Here is a 27,370-nt window from a genome sequence, read left to right as displayed (position 1 = left end):
GAACAACTCTAATGTTGAAACGGTTCAAAGTGTATAGAAATAACTGAAAAGCTTGGAAAACGTTTGCAACAGTTGACACCCCCCGAATAAAGCAAGTAGGCCAGCCCTAAGGATTTCGGTGTCCCGTCTGTGTGCGCTCGGTCTTGTAGGAAATAACAAGTAAGTTTAAAGCACTTTTGTCCTATATTTTTATTTGATAACCACAAACAATGTTTTTCATTTGTTTACTAACCGTATAAGTCGTATCGTTTACGTAAAACTCCTAAAAAATTACCGACGCACTGCCAGCTTGTGTTCGAAAGCAACATGGCGGAAGGGTAGAATGGTTTCTGTCTTGTTTATAAGGTAGATATTTCAGGGCTGCCAGGTTTTCTCTGTGATGACAGATTTATTTGTTGGACTGTAGACATAATAACTTATGAAAAATATTTTTTCGAACAGTTGTATTGCAGAGGTTCATGAGCCAGTACTTTGTCCGAAGTTGGAAGGTATTTGGATTGGATGTGATGACCTCATCAGTAGACAAGTAGAGGGAATTTTCGTGGAGCGGCTAGTTTTTTTGTATCGAACGTGTAGTTCGAAGAAAGACATTGTTGGAAACTGATAATTTCTTGTTGTTACACTTAAAATTAATCCACGGGTAATTTAAACAGCAGAGTTTTATAGCCGGAGTATGACTGTGAGTTCAGATTGTTCAGTTGGGGGGGCCGGTAGGTGCCAAACGTCCCAGGTACTGAGGGAGGCTTGGGCAGGCCTACAGGTTGTATGTAGACTCTTCAGTCTCACAGAGCAGCACTTCTTGAAAGTTGATTGCTGGCCCACGCAATGCCGCTGCGTGCATGCAGTGTCGACACTCATGAGTAGAGAGTGAGATGTGGGAGAGGGAGCAGGAATGTCGGAGCGTGTGACTCGCTAGGTAAAAATATTTCTTACCCCCTTTTTTTTACTTCTTCTAATGCATTGCCAACAACTGCTCTTTGCAGCCAACGCCAAGGTCAGGATAACCAGCACCCAGCTGCCAACCACTCCAGCAACACAGAACCCAGGTTACTAGCACAACATCATGTTGGTATGCAGGTGAAGGAGATCAACCCACATTGTACCTGATGCCACACAGGTGGTTTCACACACCAGCCTCCACAGTTTTTTGTGTCCATCTGTGGATCTATAGACACACCTGTGACTGATTAGTGTGTGATCAGCACCAAGTTCGGAGACTACTTGACACAGTTTAGTAGTTCAGTTCTGAAACGTGCATCTTGTCTGGATTTACCTGGCCTGCACTTTTTCGAGAATAATTCAAGAGCCTATCTGAGGCCTAGTTACTGAGTTTATCCTGTACTGTTTCGTTTCATGCATTGAAATCGTGTTGTTGTTTTTACTATAAAAGTGGGATGGATCAACATAGATTCCCATGATGGACACTATAATGGAGCACGAACATTTCAGAACTTGGATTTCACCAGGGCAGCATTGTTATATCAGTTGAGTGTAGATATATGTGGTGCTGGAGCAAGTTTATTTACAACCTGAAATAGCACAATAGGTGCGCATGTCTCATCTTCGGAAACCAGTTTTGTTTTCGCTTGTGGCACCTTGGAGCTTGCACACTACCTATGATACGTAAAGAACCCGAGCGAGGAGGGGGTAGGCGGCCTCTGCTGGCTGCTTTCGTAGGCAACAACCGGCAGATGCTTAATGATATCCGCGACAGCCTCAGCCACCTGCGGAAGAGTCAGCTGGAGGGAGATGGAGATGTGGGGATGCAGCAGGGCAAAACGGAGCTGTCCCAGAGTACCCCCAATCTAGCTGACAAAGCCGCCACCCCAGTGGGAACCAAGAAAGGATTAGAGAACCACACCAAGACTCTTGCTGAGATCCGGGAGACTCTGCGCCCTTTCCAAAATGCACAAGGGGTGAGGGAGCGGTCTCAAGGATGTGAAGTGGATGTTGTTACCCGGAGCAAGATTCAGCAGGTCATGGACAGGCTTGGAGTAGATGAGGTGAGTGTACATTTTTCATGCATTATTGATTATCAGTAATTATTCAATGTTTTTTTTGTTTTTTTTTAACCATTAAAGTGGTCAGCTGAACTTCACCATCTGGTTAAAGATTTTAGAATTAAAAAAAAAAAAAGACATCACTGGTAAAGTTTCTAAGCTTGTTTTTTTTTATTTTTTTTTTATTTTCAATTTCTGGAACGAAATCTGACTCGGCTTGTGAAATAGAACAGTGCCACTCATTCCGACAGTCCAAGTCCATGATATCTTATTTCTAATATTTTTTATTCTTGTTGATATTGTAGTCCTCAGATTTGTTAGCTTAATTTGATAACTTTTACTATCATTATTTACTTTAATTAATTTATTTATTATTAAGAGATAGGGATTATTATAGACATTGAAACAAGAGGATTCATGATTAAATGTGCTGCTGCTGTGCATGCATGGACATTCTGATTAAATGCAATGTGATGTGACGTCCTTTCTTCATGATTGTGATATGGTGTCCATTCTTCATTCTGAATGCCAGATCATTTTCACTGGTCTAAAACCTAAGACTGAAAGTGAGTGAAACTGTAAAAGTAAATAGGGTCAAAATTTTGAATTTAATTAAACTAAAGCAATGTTCTTCCTGGAGCAGTCTTCATCAGGTAGTTGGCCCTTCTTGCCAAATTTCTATTCAGGGTTAATTCTAAGTTGTGTGGATCTTCGCTGCTTCTTCATTTCAAACAAATTGTAACTGATGATGTAATTATTAATCATAATGATAATGAATAAAGTGTTGATCAGGTAAGACCATGCATGTGTATGTGTGCACATGTGTATATGTGGCACATGTACATGCATACATGCATCATATCATTCATCATTGAAGTCTGCACAAAACCTCTCAAAGGCAGGCCATAGATTTTCAGTAACTTGAATAAGTAGAAAAGAACAAAAAATGTCGATGAATAAGAAATCGAGGCGAGACTTTACTTTTTAATTATAATCTTTAATATTAATTACTAGTGTAATACTAATTACTAGTGAGTAGTAATGTTGATGTTTACTTTTTTTCAACCAAGGTAACAAATCACACAAAACATACTTTAGCTATTGATTTTATCAATGTATCATTGTATGTGTTCTAGAATTGATAATACACACATCAAACATTGATCTGAATACTTGTTTTTATGTCTGGAATGGATAGGTTTCTGTCATTGCCATTCCAGACCTTCATTCCACAACTGCAATTTGATTGTGCAGTGTCTTGATGTGATATTGCCATAGGAGTCGCTTCTTGAATACAGTGAACAGTGTTAAAAACTTAATGGATGTGACTGTGTGAACACAGACATGCCACCCAGTCTTTGTTTTGTTTTTGGGGGGCGGGGGACTGGGGGTGAGAAGGTAGGGGTGAAGCCAAATGATCTTTCAAATAAACTCAGCTGACAAGCTTTGATTTTAGTTTTAAAACATCTTCAGATCTTCAAATTGGAAGGTCAGCCGTCATTACTGACTATTAATGACCTGTGTCATTAATATGTTTTCTTTTTCTTTTTGTTAAGATGATTCAGTAAACATTATATAATATATTATTAGACTTAGAGGCTTTGAATTTGATGTTCCTTCAATTTCTCTCTGCCTGCCTAGGAGTATGATTGAGATGGTGAAGTCTTACGCCAGAATGGAGTGATTCTCCTGAAGATTCTCCTAAAAAATAGTTCATAACTTAAGTTATGTTTATGATATTCTAAAATGATGAGTGTAATAACTAATATATTGCATTTTTGTTAAAATGTAAATTGAAGTCAGGTACTTTTCCTTTTCTCATTTCTCTGTTATTCTGTTGTGTTTCTGTATAAATTTTTATCATGTATTTTTGAAAAATTCCATCAGTTACTGTTATGTAATTGATATGCAGGGTATTATGAGTTTCCTTGTGAATTGTTTTGGTTCTTCAACTCTGATGTTTTTCTTAATTGTTATGATTACTATTAAATCAATACTATTTAACAAAGTACATTAAGTTAAACTTTCATTAATTAATCAATATTGATTAATAAAATTATCACTATAATATCAGTATTTGGTACTGATACTTTTTGGAGGGTTGGGGAGGGGAGGGGTTAATTAACTCACTCAGTATGGCCAGTCCTCTCTTCCCCTCTACACAGACCCCTCGGATGTCCAGTGGGTGTCTGAATGACCCAACCTTTAGCTTCCGTCGTCAGAATTGTGGTATTCTTTGTCAACATTCACGTCTTCAGTATAAGAGCCTTCCGCTTGCAATATTTTGGTGATGGTAATTGGGGTGAAACGCTGTTAACGTCGTCTCTTTCGCCGTTCGTATGGAAAGAGTTAATATACCAGTAATGTAGTTTTTTTGATTTGCTGAATGAACATTTCAGAAGACCTTAATTTTTATGCAGAAGTTTTTTCCTAAACACACACACACACACACACACACACACACACACACACACACACACAAACACAAAATAATGCACCACCACTTTGGTTAAAAACATTATTTATTATACTAGTGTACCATATAGTATTTCCCTGGTGTTGAGTCCTGTTTCGTTTTGGTAACAGCTGGCTCCTGCTGTAGATTGAGATTGATTCCATCATTGCTGTTTGTGCTGCCTCCCTGACTAATGTCGGTATTGTTTCACTGCAGGACAGTACTGTAAAATATATTTAACATGTAAAAGTACTAATCAATACTTGTAAGTTGTATTCAAGTGATCTGGTAAATCAATTACTCATATTTTTCCTGCCTCCTGAACACAGTCATTAGAAATAACTTTCCACAGATACTGAAACGAAGGAAAATATGTTTAAACAAAGAAGGAAAACAGATACATATTTTAGAATCCCTATGCATTCACAGCAAGTGAGCGATATCAGTTATGCAGACAATGCTTGCATTGTATTATTGATATAAATGATCCACTTTATATTGTTTTCTTTATAGCCCCAGAAACTTTCTAAGTGTCATTGAGTCATTGTGGAAAGAAAAGTGATGAATCAAAGTTAAGCGATGTTGACAAATTTAATAATTTCAATGGTGTTTTCATTCACTTAATCTGTGCGGTTTAGGTTCTTGGTCACTGTGTATCCAAGAGAGTTTATGCAAGACCCATTATGGTTGTTGGCAAGTTAGATTTGGATTTGATGTAAAGAAATAAAATTTAAAAAAATGTCCATTTCATGTATTTAACTCGTGCACATACACACTGCTTTCCCCATGCAGTGATGTGCAGTCTGACACACACACACACATACACATACACACATACACACACACACACACACACACACACACACACACACTCACACTCACACACGCACACATTCTTCCCACTCCTGTATAGGCGGCCAGTCTCTTTGTGCCCATACTGGTATTACAAAAACAAGGGTCAGAAAGGTAATGGGCCACAGGCCCACTCTTTGTTTTGTGCGGGCAGTGCTGTAAGCAAATAAGTACAGACGGTGGAATGGAACTTCAGGCATGTGCCACAGTATGACAGGCTGTCAGCTGCTAGCCTTTGTCCACTATGAAATCTCAGGAATGCCAGAAATGATGTCTTGTGTTATTACTGTTTTTTGTATTCTTCATACTGATGTTTTATGCTTCTGATACAGATACTGTACTTACAAATTTACTTATCAATCGCAGTTGGGTTGTCTGTGCATTAGGCCTGAAGGTAACAGCAGGATGATTTAATTGAAAGGGAATCAAGAATGTATTATTCCTACAATTATTTGATTTTTGTTTCTGACAAAGATCATGATTGGGTGCAGTAGCCAAGTGGTTAAAATAGTGTTAGAGCATAAGACTTTTTATTTGGGGTCCTGCGTTTGATTCCGACAGTGTCTGGAGGGTAAATGGAGAATTTTCTGATCTCCCTGTTTAATAATGTCCAGTGCCAGAACACACTTTCTTGTGCATTCTGAAAATTAAATATTTTCATTTGATATCTTGCACATTAAAGATCCTGTCGCCCATGACAGAATAACTCATGGAAACGCAGAAACTACACTCAGCATGTGTCAACAGTGACAAGAATCTCCAGCGAGTTTAATGGATGATGACAGGTGTGTTCAGCGGAATTTTAGAAGATCAGAAAACTTAATTGTGCTTGATCATTATGAGCATCAAACTCACATGTGTACAGGGAATGTTTTGAAAGACAATCGACAAGAATCTTAAGCAAGTTAAATGGATGATGACAGGTGTGCTCAGCAGAATTTTAGTTGATATTATGATATTACATACTATCAGTAGTTCGGATTGTTTCTAATTTTGTTGAAGCATCAGTTATTTAGTAGTCTTGGTAGACATGTAAAATTATATAGAAGTGAAAGTGATGGATGGACATTTGTCTAAGGTACTATAGTATAAGGTAGTAGATTTTGTGGTCTTGTTTTGCCTTGTCTTTGAATATCTTAAAAGCTAAATTCTGAAAGATGTGCAGTGGTTTAATTGCACGGTCAGTCTGCACAGTTTCAGTTTCAGTAGCTCAAGGAGGCATCACTGCGTTCGGACAAATCCATATACGCTACACCACATCTGCCAAGCAGATGCCTGACCAGTGGCATAGCCCAACGCGCTTAGTCAGGCCTTGAAAAAGTATTAACACATTATTATACACACAGATTCCAGCTGTTATAGTATTGTTACTATTAATATTACAATCTTTTGAACCTAATATTAGTTTTAAGTTTTTGACCAAACATATGAATATGACTAGACAAATATTGAAATAAGTACTACATTAGATCACTAACTTTTACTTCAGAGATTGGGATGAAATACCACCCTTTGACTAAACTGAAAGCAAGCTTCAGACTGACCAAACCTGGAATTAGAACAAGGCTGGAACAATGAAAATGAAGGAAACTGAAGTTGTACTTATCAAATTTTCTGCTTCCTACAACTGTACTCTAGTACAGTGAACATCTATACCAAATGTTTATGTTTGACATGCTAAGTACAAGACACAGTTTAAATATGTCCTGGATATGACTCACATGATTGGAAGGAAAATGTCATGTAATACAAACTTCCTTTCTTTTCACTGACTTCCTGGGACATTTCAATCTATATATAGATTTCCGTAGTGCATGTGCCTTGTCCAGATAGCAGGCCAACTTCCCTCTGAAAGTAAATGGTACACATTCACTTGAACTCCAGTGAAATCTGTTACCAAGTGTTTGTTGACCCCCAAAATATGGCTCATGAATGTTTGTGACGTTTCACCAATTATTCACTGCAAAACCAGCACAGCAGATGGTTTTGGTGATTAAAACTAATTAGTATAAAAGATTGCAATGTTGTCTGTCAGTGTTGACATTGTCAGCCAACATCAGCTATTAATTTGATTTATGTTCACGATGTTTTGTGGGTGGCCAAATGATGCCAATCTTCTTCCCCATAAATCATCTGCTGTGAAAGAATTCACAGGAAGAATTTGAACCAACTGTTCCATGTCCCACATTTTCATTTTTGTTACATGCATGCTTAAGTTGAAAGTAGGACATTTGTGACTGTTTACCAAAAGCAAACTGTGTTGAGGATGTTTTTGTTTGTTTTTGGTGGTGGTGGTGGTGTTTTTTTGTGGGTGTGCTTGCGTGTGTGTGTGTGTGAGTGTGCTTGTGTGTGTGTGTGTGTGTGTGTGTGTGTGTGTGTGTGTGTGTGTGTGTGTGTGTGTGTGTGTGTGTGTGCTAATAAGTAATGATTTATCATACTTTGCTGTACAAATTCATTTTCTTAGCAAGGTTAGAATATTAATAGACCATCTTCAAAAATATGTCAAACCTTAAGTTAGAAAGAAAGAAAAAACCAGCCACTGGGCACCACCCAGAAGAGACATGGAACAGGTGGGGATGGAGGAGGGGTTGTGGGAGAGTGGGGGTGATAAAACGCCCAGGCAACCCAGGCAACCCCAACGTAGAAAGGAAGATTAAAGTCCATCAGGGGCTCAGCCATGGCTTTGTTGTGGTGAGGGGCTGGGGTCCAGGGCCGAGTTGCTCAGTGCCTTCAACTGGCTACAGAACTCTTGTCTCTTTCATTCTTTTCCCCAGACCATTGGCACAGACATGCTATTGTTGGCCAGGTTCAGTGATAACCCCCTCACATTCCACACTGCCTCCATAAAGGCACCATCTGCCCCTGCCCCAGCCACTGGCTGGCTTTCCAGGACAGCTGCCCTGGCTACAGTTTCAGCAAGGATGGAGACAGTGGGGGCATAGTTGGGATGGAGGGACAGGGTTGTTATCTGGGATTTGACCATCAAAACTTCCTGTGACACTTTGCCGCCAGCAGTCCCCCCTCCCCCTCCACTGCCTCCCCCATCCCCCCCAACCCCCTGTCTCTTTGCTCCAGTCCTGGGAGAGCTGTTGTGGTATGGTCTGCCCACTGGGAAAGGAAACATTGTGGTCAGTTTCCTCTTCTGTCAAAGCTGGCCACAGAGCTGTCTGTGCCACACACACACACACACACACACCTCATTTCATTTAGACACCCCTTTTTCTGACTCCTGCCTCCTCCCTGCCAGGCCTCCCTCCCCCCCCGCCCCCCCTCCCCCCCCTGCCTGAACTTCACATCCACTTTCCCTCCCACCCCTTCCTCACCCTCATCCTTCATACCTTGCCGCCACCACCCTCTTCCCTAGTCTCTCAACACCCCTTCCCTCCCCCACCACCTATACCCGTAGCCCCCCCCCCTCCCATACCTTTGCTCAGCTCTGTAGTTTTGCATTCCATTCATTGTCTGGAGAGGAATGTCTGGAGTGTGGTGGTGATAGACAGTCAGGGCTAATGGGGGCAGTGGTTATGGACTGGGTCCAGTCTGGCTGGCCTGTTGTTGATAGGGGCTATTTTAGATCAGGATCTGAGTTATGTTGACTGGGCTGACCGGTAGGGGGCAGTAGTGGACTGGAATGTTTTTGTCTGTGTACTGTTCTAATGACGTTTGAAAGGAAAGTATTAGTTCGTGACTTTGGAAACACATTCACCATGATATTGTAAATGTTTTGAAACATGATTGCTTGCTTAAAAAGAAAGCCAAAGATGGCTTTGTTACAACTTATTTGATATTATGCACAGCACTGCTGCTTTTTAGAGATCTGTAATCCATTGAGATTTTTCATAAAGATTTTACATGTACATGAATAAAAGTAATTTAATAAACCAGTTGAAGAATTATTTCAATAATATTTATACATGACTAAAAGTAATTTAACGAACTAGTTGAATTAAAAAAAAAGTTTGATAATAAACTTTGATGAGACATCTGTGATGCTACTGTATAGGAAGTTAGAAGCATCTTTTTCTTTCGTTTTTTTCTCTCCCTGCCATTACACAACCAACATCATCTTGCTGATAACTGTGTAGTGGTTGATGCTTGCTAGGTATTTCTGTAACCCACCAACACTCATTTGGATTACAGGATCTTTCATGTTCGTATTTAATCTTTGGATGCGTATCGGTATATATATATATAGTTGAACATGAAAGGAGTTCAGGCACTAGCAAGTTTGCACACACTATGTTGATCTGGGAGATCGGAAAAAAACTCCAGCCTTCCCTACCAGGTGTGCAGAAACCAGGGATCAAACTTGGGGAAACTTGGGCAAGTGTCAAACAGCTTCTGATTGACTGCAAGTATTTGCATGATATCAGGCAGAAACATTTAAAAGTATTATACTTTTTTACAGCTAGCTCCTTGAAATGAAATCCTTGTTCTGGATGTCCTCCCTTGAGACATTTTTTGCAGCTCCTGAAGAAAATCAGTTTGTTTTTTAACTTGATTTAGAATATTTTTGGTGGATTGAAACATAATTGTCTTTTTACACCATTTTTAACTTGATTTGGATTTCACAGGGATTGGGCAAGACGTGAGCGAAATGGACTTTTAAAAATGTGGTGTTAATTGGATGCAAACTTTTGACATTATTTTGTGTTCTCTGACAGGTTTTAGGAAATGACAGGTATGATAAGAGCCTTGAAATGGCCCCTTTGCAGGTTTTAAAAAATGTTGGGTTTTTGAAAAAAATCAGCCAAGAAATGGCACCTTTGCAGTCAGCTGGGCTATTAGCAGCATGATTTGATTTGATTAACTCATTCTACCCAGCACGTGAGCATTGCCATGGTGTCAAAATTTGTTTCATTATTAATAATGTGCATATAATGATATTGACCTAGATGTGCATGTATTGCAAACAAAGGGAACTAACTTAATCTACAGTATTTCCAGCTGTGTCCACACTTGTCACTTTGGAGGAAAAAACGGTTTATTTCTGTGTATTTTCTTCATTTTTCATCATCAGTATGGCAGGGAAACCTGTCAAGGCTGTGAACTCCCATGGGTTGAATGCAGGCCTGTCACAAACTGCACTTTGCATAGGTCCATTGATGTACTGAATATTTCATCGGGCCATAAGTATTAAAACTCGCACTCATAGAAAACATCATAGCATATTTAGTTATCTTAATTATAATGCTAATTTGGAAACAAATTTTTTTTTGTTTTTGTTTTTAGATAGTAACAAAAAACCTTTAACAAGTGGTTGCCTGAAGGTGCTGTATCAGTGTATGTGACATCTGCTATGCTGAACCAAATCAAATCATGTTGCACTGGACATTTTAATTATTAGGGTCACAGTTTGCAGACAAAAGATGCTGCCAACTTAGGACGTACAGAATACTTTTTTTCTTCTCACATGGAATAGTTAGTTATTCATTATTGTTTCTGCTGGAAGCTTTCATGCACCAGAAGTCGCTTGCAGATTATCATAATTATTGGCCTTACCTTTTGCCGTTTTGGTCTCATCTTCTGATATATGCTAAAAGAGAAGTATGCAAATTATTGTGTTTTTTTCCTTTCAGCATAAAGGTCACTATGTATAATGTCTAGTGTCCAGACTTCCATGTTATGACATGAAATGATTATAATTTTGTGTGCATGTGTGTGTGTGCAGGACATCGCAGTGCGGGCACTGAAGTTGTCTAGCAATGTGGATGGTGCAGTACAACTGCTGTACCAGATCATTGAGAACCGCAATGGATCAAGCAAGATCTCAGCTGGTGAGGTCATCACTGGGGGATGTGATAAGATAGGAAGAGGGAAGGGAGCCTGGGGATGAAGAGGGGGTATCACTGAGAGAGAGAGAGAGAGAGAGAGAGAATACTATAATGCTACTTTTATTTTTGTTTTGTGGTCCAGCTCATCCTTAGGATAGCTGGGATCAGCTAGCCCCTGAGTGGGGCAAAAAGCGAAAAGTAGTAGTATGCCATAAAAACCCATATTAAGTAGTATTCCCATAATTGTACCCCTCTTTTATCTAAGTCTTCTTACTTTCTATCAAGGCGTTTCTACTTCCTCACATCCCTCTATGCGACATAGTCATCAGCATGTTGATTGTGGCTGTTGTGAGTATCATGACAATGAGACTTGAGAGCTCAGTAAAGTATTTGTAAGTGCACAAGCGAGAGTAGTCCAGAGTTTAGACAGTTTCATGTTTCCTTGTTGCTCTTTGTATGAAAGCAGGAAAAAGAAAGTGTGATGGTCGGTATTTTCTTCCTTTTTTTGGTCAGTGTTGCTTAAATTGAAATTTCTGGAGTGTTGTGCATGCATACCAGGCAGTTTTCAATGGTGGCTTAAATGATTTTTCCTTGTCCACCTGTTTCCTTTATTGCACTCCACCCTTGTAGTTGTATTAAATTTGTTAGTGTGAGCAGGCAAAGAGGATTAGAATTGAATGTATTAAAAACTAAAGAAGGAATAATTATCTAAGCTTTTTTTTGAAAAAATGTTAAGTATGGACAATTGCTATGCACACACCACCATTTATTTCCCTGTTTTGTTGTTGTTGTTGTTTTTTTTTTCAGGATGCTTGTGATGTAGATTGTACTGTAGGTGAGGTTGCCCACTGCTGAATTTATTGTGAAAAAAAGTAAAGAATTGTGTCTTTCTTGGGTCATTTGAATTGAAAGGGAGATGGAATGCAGATAACTTTACTTATTTTTTTGGTTTTAAAAGGTTTTTTTCTAACTTTTTAAAACATGGTTTTAGTTTAAGTTAAGATTAAAAAAAAGAAGAATAGAAAAAAAGTTTAATTAGAATGATTAGTCATTCAGACAAGATGATAAACCGAGGTCCTGTGTGCAGCATGCACTTAGCGCACGTAAAAAAACAACCCACGGTAACAAAAGGGTTGTCCCTGGCAAAATTCTCAAGAAAAATCCACTTCAATAAGAAAACAAATGAAATTATATGCAGAAAAATACACACATATATATACAGACAAAAAAAATGGTGGGGTCGCACTCTCAGTGTAGGGTCACACTTTTCCTGGGGAGAGCAGCCCAAATTTCCAAAAGAAAAATCTTGTGACAAAAGAGGAATACAACAGTTACATCTTCATCTGGATTGATTCTTTTGCTGATGAATACTATCACTATTTAAAAACATTTTTTTAAAGTAATGGTATTAATTACTGTGTTTATTTGCAAGAAACTGTGTTGTAAAAACATTTTTTTTAAAGTAATGGTATTAATTACTGTGTTTATTTGCATTACTGTATTTTTTGTAATGAAAAATTAACGGGTTCAGTGTCAGAGATAAAAGTGCTCTCTGTGCCAGGGGATTTCTAGGATTTGGGGGTAATAACTTAAAGAAGAAATCTAGGTAAAAAATTATGAAAATGGTAAAGTAAATGGTTTTGTGAAGTAAAATGAAGACATGTACATTTTGAATCTGGGCTTCTCCCCTGACGTCCAACTGCCACACCCACTTCTACACCCTCTTGCTGGCATTCAACCTTTCATCTTACATCACTCCCCTCCCTCTTCCAGCATTCTCTGCTTGTACTCTGGCAGTCATAGTCGCCTGCTCAAAAATGCTGTCTGATTAGATATTAGATAGACAAACTGAATTAGCATCAAATGGGCCAAATTGGCTGTCAGTTTCGTCACTATTGTTATCATTCTTCTTCGTGTTCAAATGAATCCTCAGACAAGAGGGATGCTTCTCCATCGTTATCTATATTTATCTATAGTAAGCACAACTCTCAAAATCGTGTAAATCTGCTCACTGGGATTGACTGAAGTTTAAAAAAAGAAAAGAAATAGGAAATAAAAAAAAGAATACTACAACCTGACAAACCAAACAAAAAGGACAGTATGAACTATGAAGACAACAGGATACAATAATACTTTATGATCTCTGAAAGAGAGTACTGAATCTTGCAAGATTTATTTAGAAATAAGCAAGGCTGCGCAAAACAAGACTATTATCCCAGAAAGAGTACTGAACCTTGCAAGTTTTATTGAGAAATAAGCAAGGCTGCGCAAAACAAGACTCACGCATTGGTTCATTCATGCCTGCAGGCCTACCAAGCTACCCAGTCAACCGGAGACCAAGTTTCGAGAGCAAGTACGGCCCCTCCAGTCCAGCTGCCTCGGACACCAACAGTGTTCGCTCCGACAGCCCTCTGTTGAACAACGTGTCTGGCATCGCCCGCCAGGCCCAGGTCAACGGCCACCAGACCCCACCCCCCCTGCCGCCCCGCGCCCCCATCTCCGCCCACCCCTCCTCCCAGCCCCTGGCTACGCCCCAGCCCCATGTCAGGGGCCACACCCCTCCCCCTCTCCCACAAGGGGAGAGCACCGCTGCTTCGCCAAATGGTTCTGGACCGCAGGTGGGTTTACCCTATTTTTTGATTTTTCGTTGTTATTTTTGTGTGTCTGTGCTTTCATGTATGTATGTGTGTGGGTGTGAGCATGTGTGTTCTGTTTGTGTGTGTGTTAAGAGTATGTGGTTGTTCATGAGCATTTGCTTGTGTATGTGTGCCTGTGTGCTTTAAATATGTGGTTCACTTCACGATGTGATTAGCATTGATTAATAAGACTAAGAGTGCAGGTGAAAAAAGAAAAAAAAAATGTCTGCGGAGAAGGTATGGAGAGTGAGAAATCTATCCGAAGACTGAGCAAGGCATTATCAGTGGACTTCCTGAACTGTATTGAAAATTTTTTTCAGTAGATAAAAAAAGCAATGTATAGAAACAGACCCACAATGTTGACTTATGACAGCACATGTTTAATTGCAGAACTTACAATTTTACCTCTCATTATTGGAATGACCAGTATCCATGATGAATACATTTTAACATATTTTATATCACTTTTTTAATTTTATGATTGAAGCGTTTTTATGGATTTTTTTGATAACAGTATTTGCAATGTCAACACAGTGGTTAGAGAAATCAATGTCACTCTCTGAAAGTAAAAGTGTTTACGTTGTTGTTAGCCAAGTGATTGCTTTGTTTTGTTTTTTTAAAGATCAAATCTAGAGAAATTGTTTTTGTGAATGTCCTGGTTGCCCTTTTTTTTTTCTTTTTTCTTTTTTCTTTTTTTTTTTTTTTTAATGTGAAATAAGGTTTGGAGAGACTGTTTTATTGAACATAGCTGTTAATGATAGAATTGACAAATTGATGTCAGTGTTATTGTATAATGTGTATTAAAGGCAGAATGCAGAATACTTTATTATCACCAAAGAGAAATTAACCCGTGCAAAACAGATAAACAATATACGCAAATCACAGCCATTCTCTGTATTACACAGAAAACATAAAAGCCTGAATAACAACCCAAAGTAATTCCCACATACAGTAATCACAGTCAAACAATGCAATAATCATACAGTAGACATACAAGGCATTGTTGATGGCACTGTTTTGTGAGGTGGTGGCTCATTCACTGAGTGTGGTGTGGGCCTGTTGGCAGGCATCGTCGGCAGACATCCCGGCAGGCCATGTGCAACAGATGATCAAACGAATGTCACCAGGACAGTTTCGCGGTCAGGTGATACAGAACCAGACGCAGCCGGCAGGTCCGGGGAGCGTGGGCGGGGGCCTGGGGGGCCTGGGGCTGCAGCAACAGCGGGGGCTGGGACCCATGACGGGCATCGCGGCCAGGCAGGCCATGGCCGGCCCTGTCTACAACCACGGCCATGGGGCCACCAGTGCGGGGGCGGTGACGGGGGCGCTGGCGCAGCAGCTGCAGCAGGGGTTGGTGCTGCAGCAGCAGTCGGTGACCTCGTCAGCCAGCAGCAACAGCAGCAGTGCCTCCTCCACCCCTGCCCTGTCCGGCCCCCGCCTCACCATCAACCTCTCCCATCCCCCGCCCCCGCCCTACTCCCAGGCCCAGGCGCAACAGGGTCACGGGGCAGGGACTCCCTCCCTGCTACACAAGGCGGTGGAGCAGTCCCATATGCTGGGGGCCCAGCTGACTGACTACCACTTGGCCCTGTCTCCGCAGGACTCCCCCCTCAACCTGTCTGCCGGATCCTCCTCCCTGGCCTCAGCGCTCAGCGACAGCAGTGGGGGGATGGGGGTGGGACAGGCCATGGGGGGGCCGGCGGGCAGGGGTCCAGGGTTGCCCGTGGTGGCCGACCGGCGGCCGATGGCGCCACATGCGCCTGTCATCATGCAGTCGGTGAAGAGCAAGGAGGTGCACAAGCCCGTCCCCCAGACTGCCACAGCCCCCAAGTCCCCGCCTCCCCCTCCGCCCGGCCCCGCCACCCCGGTTCCCTCACAGCACAGCTACATCTCGCAGGTGCAGGCCCAGGTCAACATGAGTGGTGCGGGCAGTGGGCCAGTCCCCACGCCTGCCGCTCTAGTCACCGCCGTCCCCACCACCACCACCACCACCACCCACACGCGCAACCTGCAGATCCACATCACGGGCCAGGCCCCGCACCACGTGGTGCACAGCCACCCGCACAACGGGATCCAGTTCGCCACGGAGCCTGTGCTGGCTGGCCGACCCACCATCCAGATCCACATTCCTTCAGGCCCCGCCCTGCCCCACGCCTACCCCAACAGCATGCACTTCCAGAACATGGGCGGCATCAACTTCGACCAGCTGTACCAGCGGGCACACTCAGACACGATATCCACACCCCGGTCCGACTCCCCCGTGTCACGCACCACCAGTCAGTCCCCGCTGAGCATGATGTCCACCACCTCCTCCCCCTCCACCAACTCCGACATCCCTGACAAACCCCCGCCCCCCTACCCCTACAGTCTTCACTCAGCCACACGACAGCCCCCTCTCCCGCCGCGGGTACCCATCCAGAGCAAACCCCCACCCCCTCCTCCCCCCAGCATGCAGGGGGTAATGCTGCATGTGCCTGTGCAACCGGGGGCTGTTCCACAGCCGTGTCAGAGAACTGCGTGTTGTCCGTCCATGCTGCCCTCCCAGCCTGGGCCCCCCTCACTGCCCCCTGGTTCTCACAATGGCCAGGCTGCCAGCAGCATTGAGACCACGTCAGAACAAGGGGAGGACACTGACACAGAAACAGTGTCCTCCACGGACACTGGTGCTGCGGCGGGTGGGGAGAAACATCGGTGCATGTCCCCCATGCCGCAGAGAAAACCTGAGGCATGGGAGCGAGATCGGTTACGCAGGGACACCAAGGTTCGTAACTACTCCCCCCAGGCCTTCAAGTTCTACATGGAGCAGCACGTGGAGAACGTTCTCAAGATCCACCAGCAGAGGCTGCGGCGCAGGACGCAGCTGGAGAACGAAATGGCCAAAGTGAACCTGTCGGAGGAGGCCGCCCATCAGATGCGTCGCATGCTGCACCAAAAAGAGTCCAACTACATCCGCCTGAAGCGTGCCAAGATGGACAAGAGCATGTTTGAGAAGATCAAGACTCTGGGGGTGGGGGCGTTCGGAGAGGTGGCCCTGTGTCGTAAGAGGGACACGGGCATGTTGTACGCCATGAAGACGCTGAGAAAGTCCGATGTTTTGAAACGCAACCAAGTGGCTCACGTCAAGGCGGAGCGCGACATTCTGGCCGAGGCAGACAACGAGTGGGTGGTGAAGCTCTACTACTCGTTTCAAGACCACAACTACCTGTATTTCGTCATGGACTACGTGCCGGGCGGGGACCTCATGGGACTCCTCATTCGCATGGAGATCCTTGATGAGCCCCTCGCCCGCTTCTACGTGGCTGAGCTGGTGCAAGCCATCGAGTCTGTACACCGCATGGGCTTCATTCACCGAGACATCAAACCCGACAATATCCTGATTGACCGCAACGGTCACATCAAGCTCACAGACTTTGGACTTTGTACCGGTTTTCGTTGGACTCACAATTCCAAGTATTATCAAGGAGGTGAGTAGATTTGGGCCTTCCTGTGCAGTTATGTTTGTCACCGAATCAGAGTGAATATGTTTGTTGACTCATGCTGTCAAAGTTTTAAATGGTTCCTTAGTAAATTGATTACAAGAAAATGATGTTTTGGACAAATTATTGTTGTGTTCAGTGTGTCTTTAAGTTAGTGATCCTTGTCTTGGATGAAAGCACTGGAAAATTAGCAGTTGAGGAAATTTATGTTTAATGCCCAGCTGACATGAATGGTACAAATAATGGTTTAGGATTTTCTTTGCATTCATTTGTTCTTTGCAAGGTGATTTGGACAGACACACATTTACTCATTTCAACACACTGAGAAAAACCCTGATCCATGCATTGCATGTTTTGGGTCAGAAAAAAAACAAAACAGTTTTGTAACCAAAGTGTTTAATTCAAGTTAAATTTTATATGGATCCAGACTTTGTCCTTAGAATCTTGCCTTGTTTCATTACAAGCCCCTGATAATATGTTCAGTCTTTGGAAAATTTATGACAGGATCATTGAGTATTGATCCATTTAGTTTATTTATATCCACTTTTTAGACTTCATTAACTGAGGCAGAGCTTAAAACTGGAACTGATGTGCTGATTAATGTTGCATGGTATAGACGTCTCTGTGCATGCACAGCAGTACAGTTGCCATCTGTAGTAATAGAACTTCATGAATTATACATTTACCTGCTGATCAAGTGTGTTGATTTATCTCTTGAACAATCACCCTGCATTTTCAGTATGAATACCTTTCTGTGTGTTTTTATTTTGCCAGTTCATCAGAACTACTGTATCGGTGTATCACTGTTGTGTATGTGTATAGATCTGTAACATGTGTGTGTGTCAGTGTGACTGAATTCCATTTTTGAAAAACACTGGACAACTGTCTGGGTGCTTTATTATCAGAGGTTACAGCTTCCTTTGAGTGTCCTTCAGAGTTAAGTGGTAAAGGGCATCAGTAACTGTAGAAACAGTGAATTAAGTATAAATGGCATTGAGGAAACTGGAGATGTAGGTCAGTAGATCACACATGGTATGTCAACAGTCAAGACTGGGCTATACTGACTGCAGACCAGTGGATGTGGTATTTGAGAATCTGTTATTTGTGTTAATAAGAACAATGAAGTGATAGACAAAAATACACATATGCTTATGATATTGGTAGAACTTGATTTCAAGGTTCAGAATCAGGAAAATGGTTAAATTGCATTTGAGCTCTAATGGTTACACTTACATTGTTGACTGGCTTCAGTGAAAATTAATTTGACAAAACCTTAATTGTTGTACTATAAGTATGCAGCAAAAAGAAATATCAGAACTTTTGGCAAGTTTGTCAGGTGATATTAAATTTTACTGTAGCCAGTATTGACCATTATATATATAATCAAATTGTTATGGAACTTTGAGACGACAGTTGCCTCCTGTACTATCCTCATGCTCTTAGCAGGACAAGAGTGACTATCAAACAACACAATGTGAAGCCATTTCAATTTGTGGCTGAGGTAGAAACTTACTTCACACGTCATTTCTCAGCAAAGTGTCCATGGGTCTGGATGAAATTTCAACAGTAAAATAACACTGTTACAAAAGCATAAGAAAATTTTTGTTTGATTTGTATAAAATTTAGATTGATACAGTTGTATCATTTCTCTTCAATTGAAAAAAAGAAAGAAGAAAAAAGCCAACTTGATTGCTTTATGTTTTCTTCAGTTCCTAACTGATACAGTGAGTGAGATAATACATTCAAGTATGCTGCATGCAAAAAAAAAAAAAAAAAAAAAGTATCACACTCATTTTTAAGAGTTTCACTATTTGTATGTTCATTCACAACAACATTCTGTTTCTCAGAATTTCTTGATAATTAATTATCAAGAATCAAACTTAGAATTAAATGTTTTCATCAGGAGAGGTGTGCATGTGTTGTTGTCTTGGAGAGGTGTGTTGGTGTAGGATACTGTGGAGTGCGTGTGTTGTCGTCAGTGAGAAATGTGTTAAACTTATTTAGGATATTATGATACTATGGCATATGTAGTGTGTTCTCATCATGGAGAGGTGTTGATGTAGGATACTGTGGAGTGTGTAATGTGTTGTCATCTTGGAAAAGTGTGTTGATATGGGATACTGTGGAGTGTGTAATGTGTTGTTGTCTTGGAAAGGTGTGTTGATGTATGATACAGTGGAGTGTGTAATGTGTTGTCGTCTTGGAAAGGTGTGTTGATGTAGGACACTGTGGAGTGTGTAGTGTGTCGTCATGGAGAAATGTGTTAATCTGGGATACTATGATACTATGGTGTGTGTAGTGTGTTGTCATCATGGAGAAATCTTATAATCTAGGATACTGTGGTGTGTGTAGTGTATAGTCATCAGGAGAGGTGTGTTGATGTAGAATACTGTGGTGTGTGTATTCACTGCACATGGTGTGTTTTCATCATGGAGAGGTGTATTGATCTAGGATACTGTGGTGTGTGTCATGTGTTGTCATGCAGAAGTGTGTTGATCAGGATACTGTGGTGTGTGTAGTGTGTTGTCAGGAGAGGTGTGTTGATCAGGATACTGTGTGTGTGTAGTGTGTTGTCATCAGGAGAGGTGTGTTGATACATGTAGGATACTGTGGAGTGTGTACTGTGCTTTCATCAGGAGAGGTGTGTTGATGTAGGATACTGCGGTGCACGTAGTGTGTTGTTGTCAAGGAGGGATGTGATGATGTAGGATACTGTGGAGTGTGTTGTCATCATGGAGGCGTGTGTTAATCTAGGATACTGTGGTGTGTGTAGTGTGTTATCTTGGAGAGGTGATTCGATGTAGAATACTGTGGTGTGTGTAATGTGTTATCTTGGAGAGGTGATTTGATGTAGAATACTGTGGAGTGTGAAGTGTTTTGTTGTTGTGGAGGTATGTGATTGTGTGGGATTCTGTGTAGTGTGAAGAGAGTGTTGTCATCATGTATATTATTCACAACACGTTTCTCTGTGTGAAATTTGGGCCGCTGTCCCTGTGGTGAGACATCACCTCAGTACAACAGCACCATGTCTCTCACTTTTATTAAAATTTTTGTTGTTGTCTATTTATTTATATTTTATTTTATTTATTTATTATTTCTTTTACTGTCTTCTAGTTCTAGTATTTCTATTTCATTTTCACTGTCAGACTCAGAGTAGATTTTTTTTTTTTTTTTTTATTTTTTTTTTTTTACTGGCTGTATTTTGCGGGGAACAATGCTTTTGCTTCTGCGGGCTCTTTCACATTTTCTAATTTTATTTCATTCTACACATGGGACCTCAGTTTTTCCTCATCTGAAAGACTAGCACCTTGACCACCACTGAAGGGCTAGTCGAGGGGGGCAGTAAAAATCTGGGTCTATATGGGGTTAAAACTTGTGGACACTTGCTTCCTAATAATTACCACTAGGTTTCACTGTGTTGTGTTAATCAGGCCACTGTGGTGTGCGTATTGTGTTAATCAGGACTCTGTGGTGTGTGTAGTGTGTTGATTAGGACTATGGTGTGTCTAGTCTTTTAATCAGGACACTATGTGTGTGTAGTTTTTTGTGTTCATCAGGACACAATGGTGTGTGTAGTGTGTTCATCAGGACTCTATGGTGTGCATAGTATGTGAATCAAGACACTATTTGTGTATAGTGTGGTGTGTTTATCAGGACACAAGGGTGTGTATGGGTGTGTTAATCAGGATACTATGTGTGTTGATAGCTATTTAAACCTGGACACCATGATGCGTGTAGACTTTGTGTTAATCAGGACACTATCAATCATTATGTGTAGAGAGGTGTGTTAAACAGAACAGTGTGTGTGTAGTGTGTTGTGTTAATCAGGACAATGTGATGTGTGTAGTCTGTTGTGTTATTTAGGACACTATGGCATGTGTATTGTGTTGCATTCATGTGAATCAGGGCACTATGTTGTGTGCAGAGAGAGATGTGTTTATCAGAACACTTTGGTGAATAGGTTCAAGGCTTCAAGGCCCCGTTTGGGCATGGTGTAGTGTCCTTGGAAAAGGCACTGTAGTACACATGTACCAGGTTTCCTCACTTCACCCTGGTGTAAATGGGTACCTGACTTTGATTGAGACAGAAGAAGAAGTGTGGGCCCCACCTTCCGTAGTCCTATGCCAAGCCCTAGACTTAGTGGATTTAATTGCGGATTCACACTACCCCTGGGGGCGGTCAAAGGGTGTGGGATCTGATCTTTAACAGTTTTTACTGGTGTGTGCAGAAGGGACACACGCACGACAGGACTCCATGGAGGTCAAGTGTCAGCTGGACGAGCAGTGTCAGTGTGAAATTCTCAAACCTCTGGAGCGGCGGCGGAGACGAGAACAGCGATGCCTGGCTCACTCCCTGGTGGGCACGCCTAACTACATTGCACCCGAAGTGCTCCTACGATCAGGTGGGCGGTAGCAGAAGACAGCTTGTTGTCATGCAGAATGGTGTTAATTATAAAATGTGTTTTATACATGTCTTACAATGTTACAGACAGTGCTTGGTGGATATATTATTATATATATATATCAGTAAATGAGTTGAGAATTAAAATGGACAGTGTTCCTTTTTAAAGCAGTGTTATATATGCCTTACAAACTAAGCTAGTGGGATGTATTTAGCAAATGGGTTGAGAATTAAAATAATTATGCATAATGTTCCTGTTAAAGCATATTTGTGTCAATTTCTCTTAGACATTACTGACCACATAACTACTGACCATGTCAAACTGGTGCAAGATATAGGTGGTAGATGGCCTGATTCTTCTGGCTGACGCAGTACTGAGATGCCTTAAGGTCTGTACCTGGCTCAGCCAGTCAGTGTGATTTGCTCCTTTCAGTGCTGAACACTTGGACACAACTGGGGGAACCTGACCCCTGTGTTGGGACAGTGGGCAGTTTTGTTTCTTGTTTCCCAGAGGGATACATACATGGTGTAATGAACAAGAAATAATGATTATTCTTCTTGTGATGTCATTTGTTTCACAAATATGTGGTATCTGAAGAAGCATTCTTTGTGATAGGCTAACTGTTTTTTGGTGTGATTTATTCAGTAGAGAGTGCAAAGAAATTGTTTTTGGGTTTGAGTACTTGTTTATGATCAGCCTTCAGGAAATGAAATTGATTCTGTCTGTGTTGAGCATATTATATTATGAATGTAAACTTTGAATTACAAAATAGTAAGAATTCACAGAACATAAAATGGAGTATAATGTATTCCATTTCGTCAAAGAATTTGTGTTGGAATATATCAAAGTATATTATTTTATAAATGAAACATAAAAGCAGCAAGGAGGAGGTCGGATGTGTATAATGTATTCCATTTAGTCACAGAATATGTGCTGGAACACATCAGAGCATGTTGTTATAAAGGTGAAAGCTAAAAGCAGTAGGAAGAAGGTGAGACGTGTGTGATGTGTGAAGGTGGGTGTGATGGCATGTTTCAGCTGGCTACACCTCGGTGTGCGACTGGTGGAGTGTGGGAGTCATCCTGTTCGAGATGCTGGTCGGCCGCCCTCCCTTTTACGCTAACACGCCTGCTGAAACACAATACAAGGTGGGTGCACAGGGCCAGGAGGGTCTCAGCTCTTTACAAGTCTTTACTAGTACTGACATTTTGAAATCCCCAAGTTTGGTCTTAACAAGTGCTTAAATTTACACCAGGGTTCTCACAAGTCCTTAAACCAGTGAAAAAATTGAGTGTGAAATCCTATTTTAAAAATTTGATCGCCACAGTAGCACTTCAACCCATGCCCCATACCATTCCTGAACTTCAGATTAAAGCTTGGAAACTTTTGTTTTCTTGTTGCTTGTTCAAGTCCGCTCAAGTCATTCTGAATGCCAGGCAAGTGTTGGTTACAGCTTCCATGGCTTGAAGAGGAAGAATATTGGGACTGACTGATCAGAGGTTCAAAAGATAAGCATTAATTATGCAGGATGTGCAGTTTATGAGATATTGCTCCACTTGTCTTTGATGCGGATAGGTCCTTACACAAAGAGGAAGTGGTCCTGGTAAGTCCTTGCAAGGTCCTTTTTTGGCATGGCCTGAACTTTCTGTGAACCCTGGGTGCTGTGGCAGAGTTCCTGCTGGCACGGTGGTGTGTGTGTTGGCTGAGGTGTGTGTGAGCCTCTCCCTCCGGTGGTGTGTGTGTTGGCTGAGGTGTGTGTGAGCTGCTCCCTCCGGTGGTGTGTGTGTTGGCTGAGGTGTGTGTGAGCTGCTCCCTCCGGTGGTGTGTGTGTTGGCTGAGGTGTGTGTGACCTGCTCCCTCCGGTGGTGTGTGTGTTGGCTGAAGTGTGTGTGAGCTGCTCCCTCCGGTGGTGTGTGTGTTGGCTGAGGTGTGTGTGAGCTGCTCCCTCCGGTGGTGTGTGTGTTGGCTGAGGTGTGTGTGAGCTGCTCCCTCCGGTGGTGTGTGTGTTGGCTGAGGTGTGTGTGAGCTGCTCCCTCCGGTGGTGTGTGTGTTGGCTGAGGTGTGTGTGAGCTGCTCCCTCCGGTGGTGTGTGTGTTGGCTGAGGTGTGTGTGAGCTGCTCCCTCCGGTGGTGTGTGTGTTGGCTGAGGTGTGTGTGAGCCTCTCCCTCCGGTGTTGTGTGTGTTGGCTGAGGTGTGTGTGAGCTGCTCCCTCCGGTGGTGTGTGTGTTGGCTGAGGTGTGTGTGAGCTGCTCCCTCCGGTGGTGTGTGTGTTGGCTGAGGTGTGTGTGAGCTGCTCCCTCCAGTGGTGTGTGTGTTGGCTGAGGTGTGTGTGAGCTGCTCCCTCCGGTGGTGTGTGTGTTGGCTGAGGTGTGTGTGAGCTGCTCCCTCCAGTGGTGTGTGTGTTGGCTGAGGTGTGTGTGACCTGCTCCCTCCGGTGGTGTGTGTGTTGGCTGAGGTGTGTGTGAGCTGCTCCCTCCGGTGGTGTGTGTGTTGGCTGAGGTGTGTGTGAGCTGCTCCCTCTGTCTGTATGATGCATGGAAGCAGCAGCTGCCACTTCCTTGGGGCGTTTGCCCAGCATGTGTGTTGGATGTTTGTGTTCATGTTTACTGCCAGAGTGACTGAGTTAACTCATTTCTTTGTTGTGACTCAGTTGCCCACAACAGAGCCAAAGCTTAGAAGTTGTGCCCCTTTTTTTTTTCTTTTTTTGGGGGGGTGGAAGGGGGGGGGTCCGTAAAATGATGGGGAAAAATGTTTGCAGAATTTGAGAAAAAAAGCTGCGTTGAATAAGAGTAATATTAGATGTTGCAGGTATAGTTTTACATCTGGCTTTCTACAGGTTTCGAGAGCAAAAGCTAAAATCTAAATCTTGATGAAAGAATGCTAAGAATAAAAAGTTGATCACCAGTGATCATGATTGCAGGCATCATACTGTAATAATTTAAATGTGCTCGTCGTCACATGGGCACAGGAGGAAAGTGGTAGAATGGTTAAGATGCTTATCTGCCAATACAGTGTCCTTGAGGGTCTGGATTCAATCCCGCTGTCGTCCTGTCTCCCACGTTTGACTGGAAAATCAAACTAAGCATCTAGTCTTTCGGATTAAATGATAAACTGAGGTCCCATGTGCAGCACACACTTGGCGCACTGAAAAAGAACCTATGGCAGCAAAATGTGTTATCTGACAAAATTCAGTAGAAGACATCCACTGTGATAGGTACACAAAAACATACAATTGTATAAGCATGCACTGAAAGCCTGACTAGCGCGTCAGGTAATGCTGCTGTCAGGCATCTGCCCAGCAGATGTGGTTTAGCTTATATGAATTTGTCTAAACTCAGTGACGTCTCCTGACTGAAAACTCAAACTGGGTGTGGTGCTGATGGTGCGGTACCCTTTGTTTCAGGTTATAAACTGGAAAGAAACGCTGAAGATTCCACGGGAATCCAACCTGACCCAAGCCGCCAAAGACCTGATCGTCAGGCTATGCTGTGGCTTTGAAGATCGGCTCGGCGTGAAAGGAGCCGGCGAGATCAAGGCTCACCCGTTTTTCTCTGGAATCAATTTTGAGACACTTCGCAAGCAGCGGCCTCCATACGTCCCTAATATCCGTCACGCGACCGACACCTCAAACTTCGACCCAGTCGACCCGGACAAATTGCGCAACAGCGATTCTGAGGAAAACAAAAAAGTGGAGAAACTGGAAAACGGGAAGCACCCAGAACATGCTTTCTTTGAGTTCACGTTTCGGAGATTTTTCGACGACGGTGGACACCCCATGGCAACGACATTAGAGGATCCGGATTCCAATTCTCCAGTGTACGTCTGACACAAAGCTGAGCGACGCCCTGGCTTTGTGAGGCGGCCCTGACTGTGATCATTGTTGTTCACTCACTGTGATGGAATGCTTCAGGCGTGTGCTGGTGTGTGCTGATGACTGTGTGGGTCAGTGTGTGGCAAGAGTGTATGGGACTGTGTGTGATGCAGAGTGTATGTGGGAATTGTGTGTGTGTGTGTGTTTGCATGCAGTCAGTTGTCACAATGTAAATCTGTGCATGCGTGCAAGATGACGGGTTTAATCTAACATGAGAGAGAGAGAGCGAGAGGAAGAGTGTGTGAGTGGAGCAGAAAGAACAGTGGTGTGTGTCAGCCACAACCGGTTATGCAGTTGAACCAACCTGGCCAGTCTTTTCTCTCTTCCCTCTCACCCCCTGTGCCCCCTTCCCTGCCTCCCTTCATTCCCTGTGCAAGGACGACCCACCACGCTCTTGGGGAGCAAGAAACAAGACAAAGGACATGACACCAGTTGCCTGTCAACGTCAACGTGACCCCCAGGGTCAGTGGTCACCATGACAACTCCCAGTGGCATACCAGTGACCACTGGACAGACAGACATGTCCAAGCTCCGCAAGAAGCTGTGTGAAGATGGTCAGAGAGCGTTGACAACATCGAGGCCTGTGCTTCACGGACTGTTCTGCACTGAAAGTGACGTTCATTCAACACGGGAGCTGCTAGCCATGGCAGATTTAGAAAAAATCAAGAACAAAAGAACACGCTGATGATGAGATGCGACGATGGAACACAAGACGGTGTGATGGCTGCAGGCACTGGAAAACACACCATGAGCACATTACTACCACAGTACTAACATTGATGATGCCGCTTGTAGCCAGACTGTATCACATGTGCCTATCGATTTGGGTAAATATGGTGTTAAAGGACACTCACACCTTCACCACTCCTGTTGCAGGCTGCAGGCGTTAGCTTCTCTTGCCCCTCGCCCCTCCCTCCCCTTTCCCTGTCTTTCGCTCTTTGTTTCTTCTGTCAGAGCTGACTGTTGGGTCATTAGAGTCTTTGGTTTAGTCTTTGGTCATCAGGGACTGGCTCTGTCCCCACCCTCCCTGTCTGGTCTTGTGGACTGCTGGTGTGCAGGTCCCACACACAACTGGACAGACTTGTGATGTGTGCCGTTCACAACTCCGCATGCCGTGCAGTTAGGAGCGAGCTGATTGGTCCATGCTGGCATGACATGCCAGTCAGTACCTCACACTGCGCGTCTGGATTTCCATGGAAACGGTGCAGGATCCGGGCTTCGTCTTGTCGCCCTGTCTTGTCACAGCATAGAAAAGCTCACTGGTTTTCCTGTCTGTTGTGGCAGGAATCCTTGTCCTGTTTGTTACCATCTCATGGACAAGTGGAGAATAGAAGTAAGAAATTGACAGCCAGCATTGTTCCATGTGGAGCTTGTAACAGAACACCGATTGCCAGCCAGAACATGTCTTGTTCTTTTTCAATCATCAGTAATGCAAGGGTGAGGGAGCCATTTTTGTTTTTTTTAACCCAGCTATGCACAAGACTAAAGACCTAACGTCACCCATTTCTTTCTTCTTTTTTTTTTCATCATTTTTATTTTTTAAATTTGTTTTTATTATAATCTTCTATTTCCAAAGATTTGTTCTCCCCCCCCAAACCCCCTTTCCTTCCCCACGCCCCAGTCTGTTGCTCTCTACTGCTTGCCTTGCGCTCTGACGGCAGGGTAGGTATGTAGGCGGTGTTCATGTGTACATAGGCCCCTGTCTCCCTGGGTGTAGAAGTTGTTAGTCTTTGTTTACGGCACTGTCTGTGGTGCCGTGTCTGTGTTACGCTCTTGCTTGCTTCCTGTGGTACTGTCGTACTGCTGGGCTTCAGGAGCTCTCGACACGCTCTCCAAGCAATATTTAATGGATAACACTTATTACAGAAAGAAGAAAAAAAGTAAAAGTTAATAATGAATCTTTG

General features: G+C 42.8%; 1 protein-coding gene across 1 annotated transcript; it reads left to right on the top strand.

Moving 5' to 3' along the window:
• On the top strand, window positions 1-27,370 carry LOC143298122 (uncharacterized). The gene is made up of 8 exons (XM_076610831.1): window positions 1-159; window positions 984-2,003; window positions 10,979-11,084; window positions 13,389-13,699; window positions 14,784-17,181; window positions 21,422-21,595; window positions 22,634-22,743; window positions 24,999-27,370. Exons 2-8 carry the CDS (start codon window positions 1,617-1,619, stop codon window positions 25,419-25,421), a joined length of 3,909 nt encoding a protein of 1,302 aa, XP_076466946.1. The 5' UTR covers window positions 1-159; window positions 984-1,616; the 3' UTR covers window positions 25,422-27,370.

This window comes from Babylonia areolata, chromosome 23 (assembly GCF_041734735.1).
Source record: "Babylonia areolata isolate BAREFJ2019XMU chromosome 23, ASM4173473v1, whole genome shotgun sequence".
Lineage (NCBI taxonomy): Eukaryota > Metazoa > Mollusca > Gastropoda > Neogastropoda > Buccinidae > Babylonia > Babylonia areolata.
The sequence above is the reverse complement of the archived record's forward strand: the minus strand, read 5'-3'. Positions and strand labels throughout refer to the sequence as shown.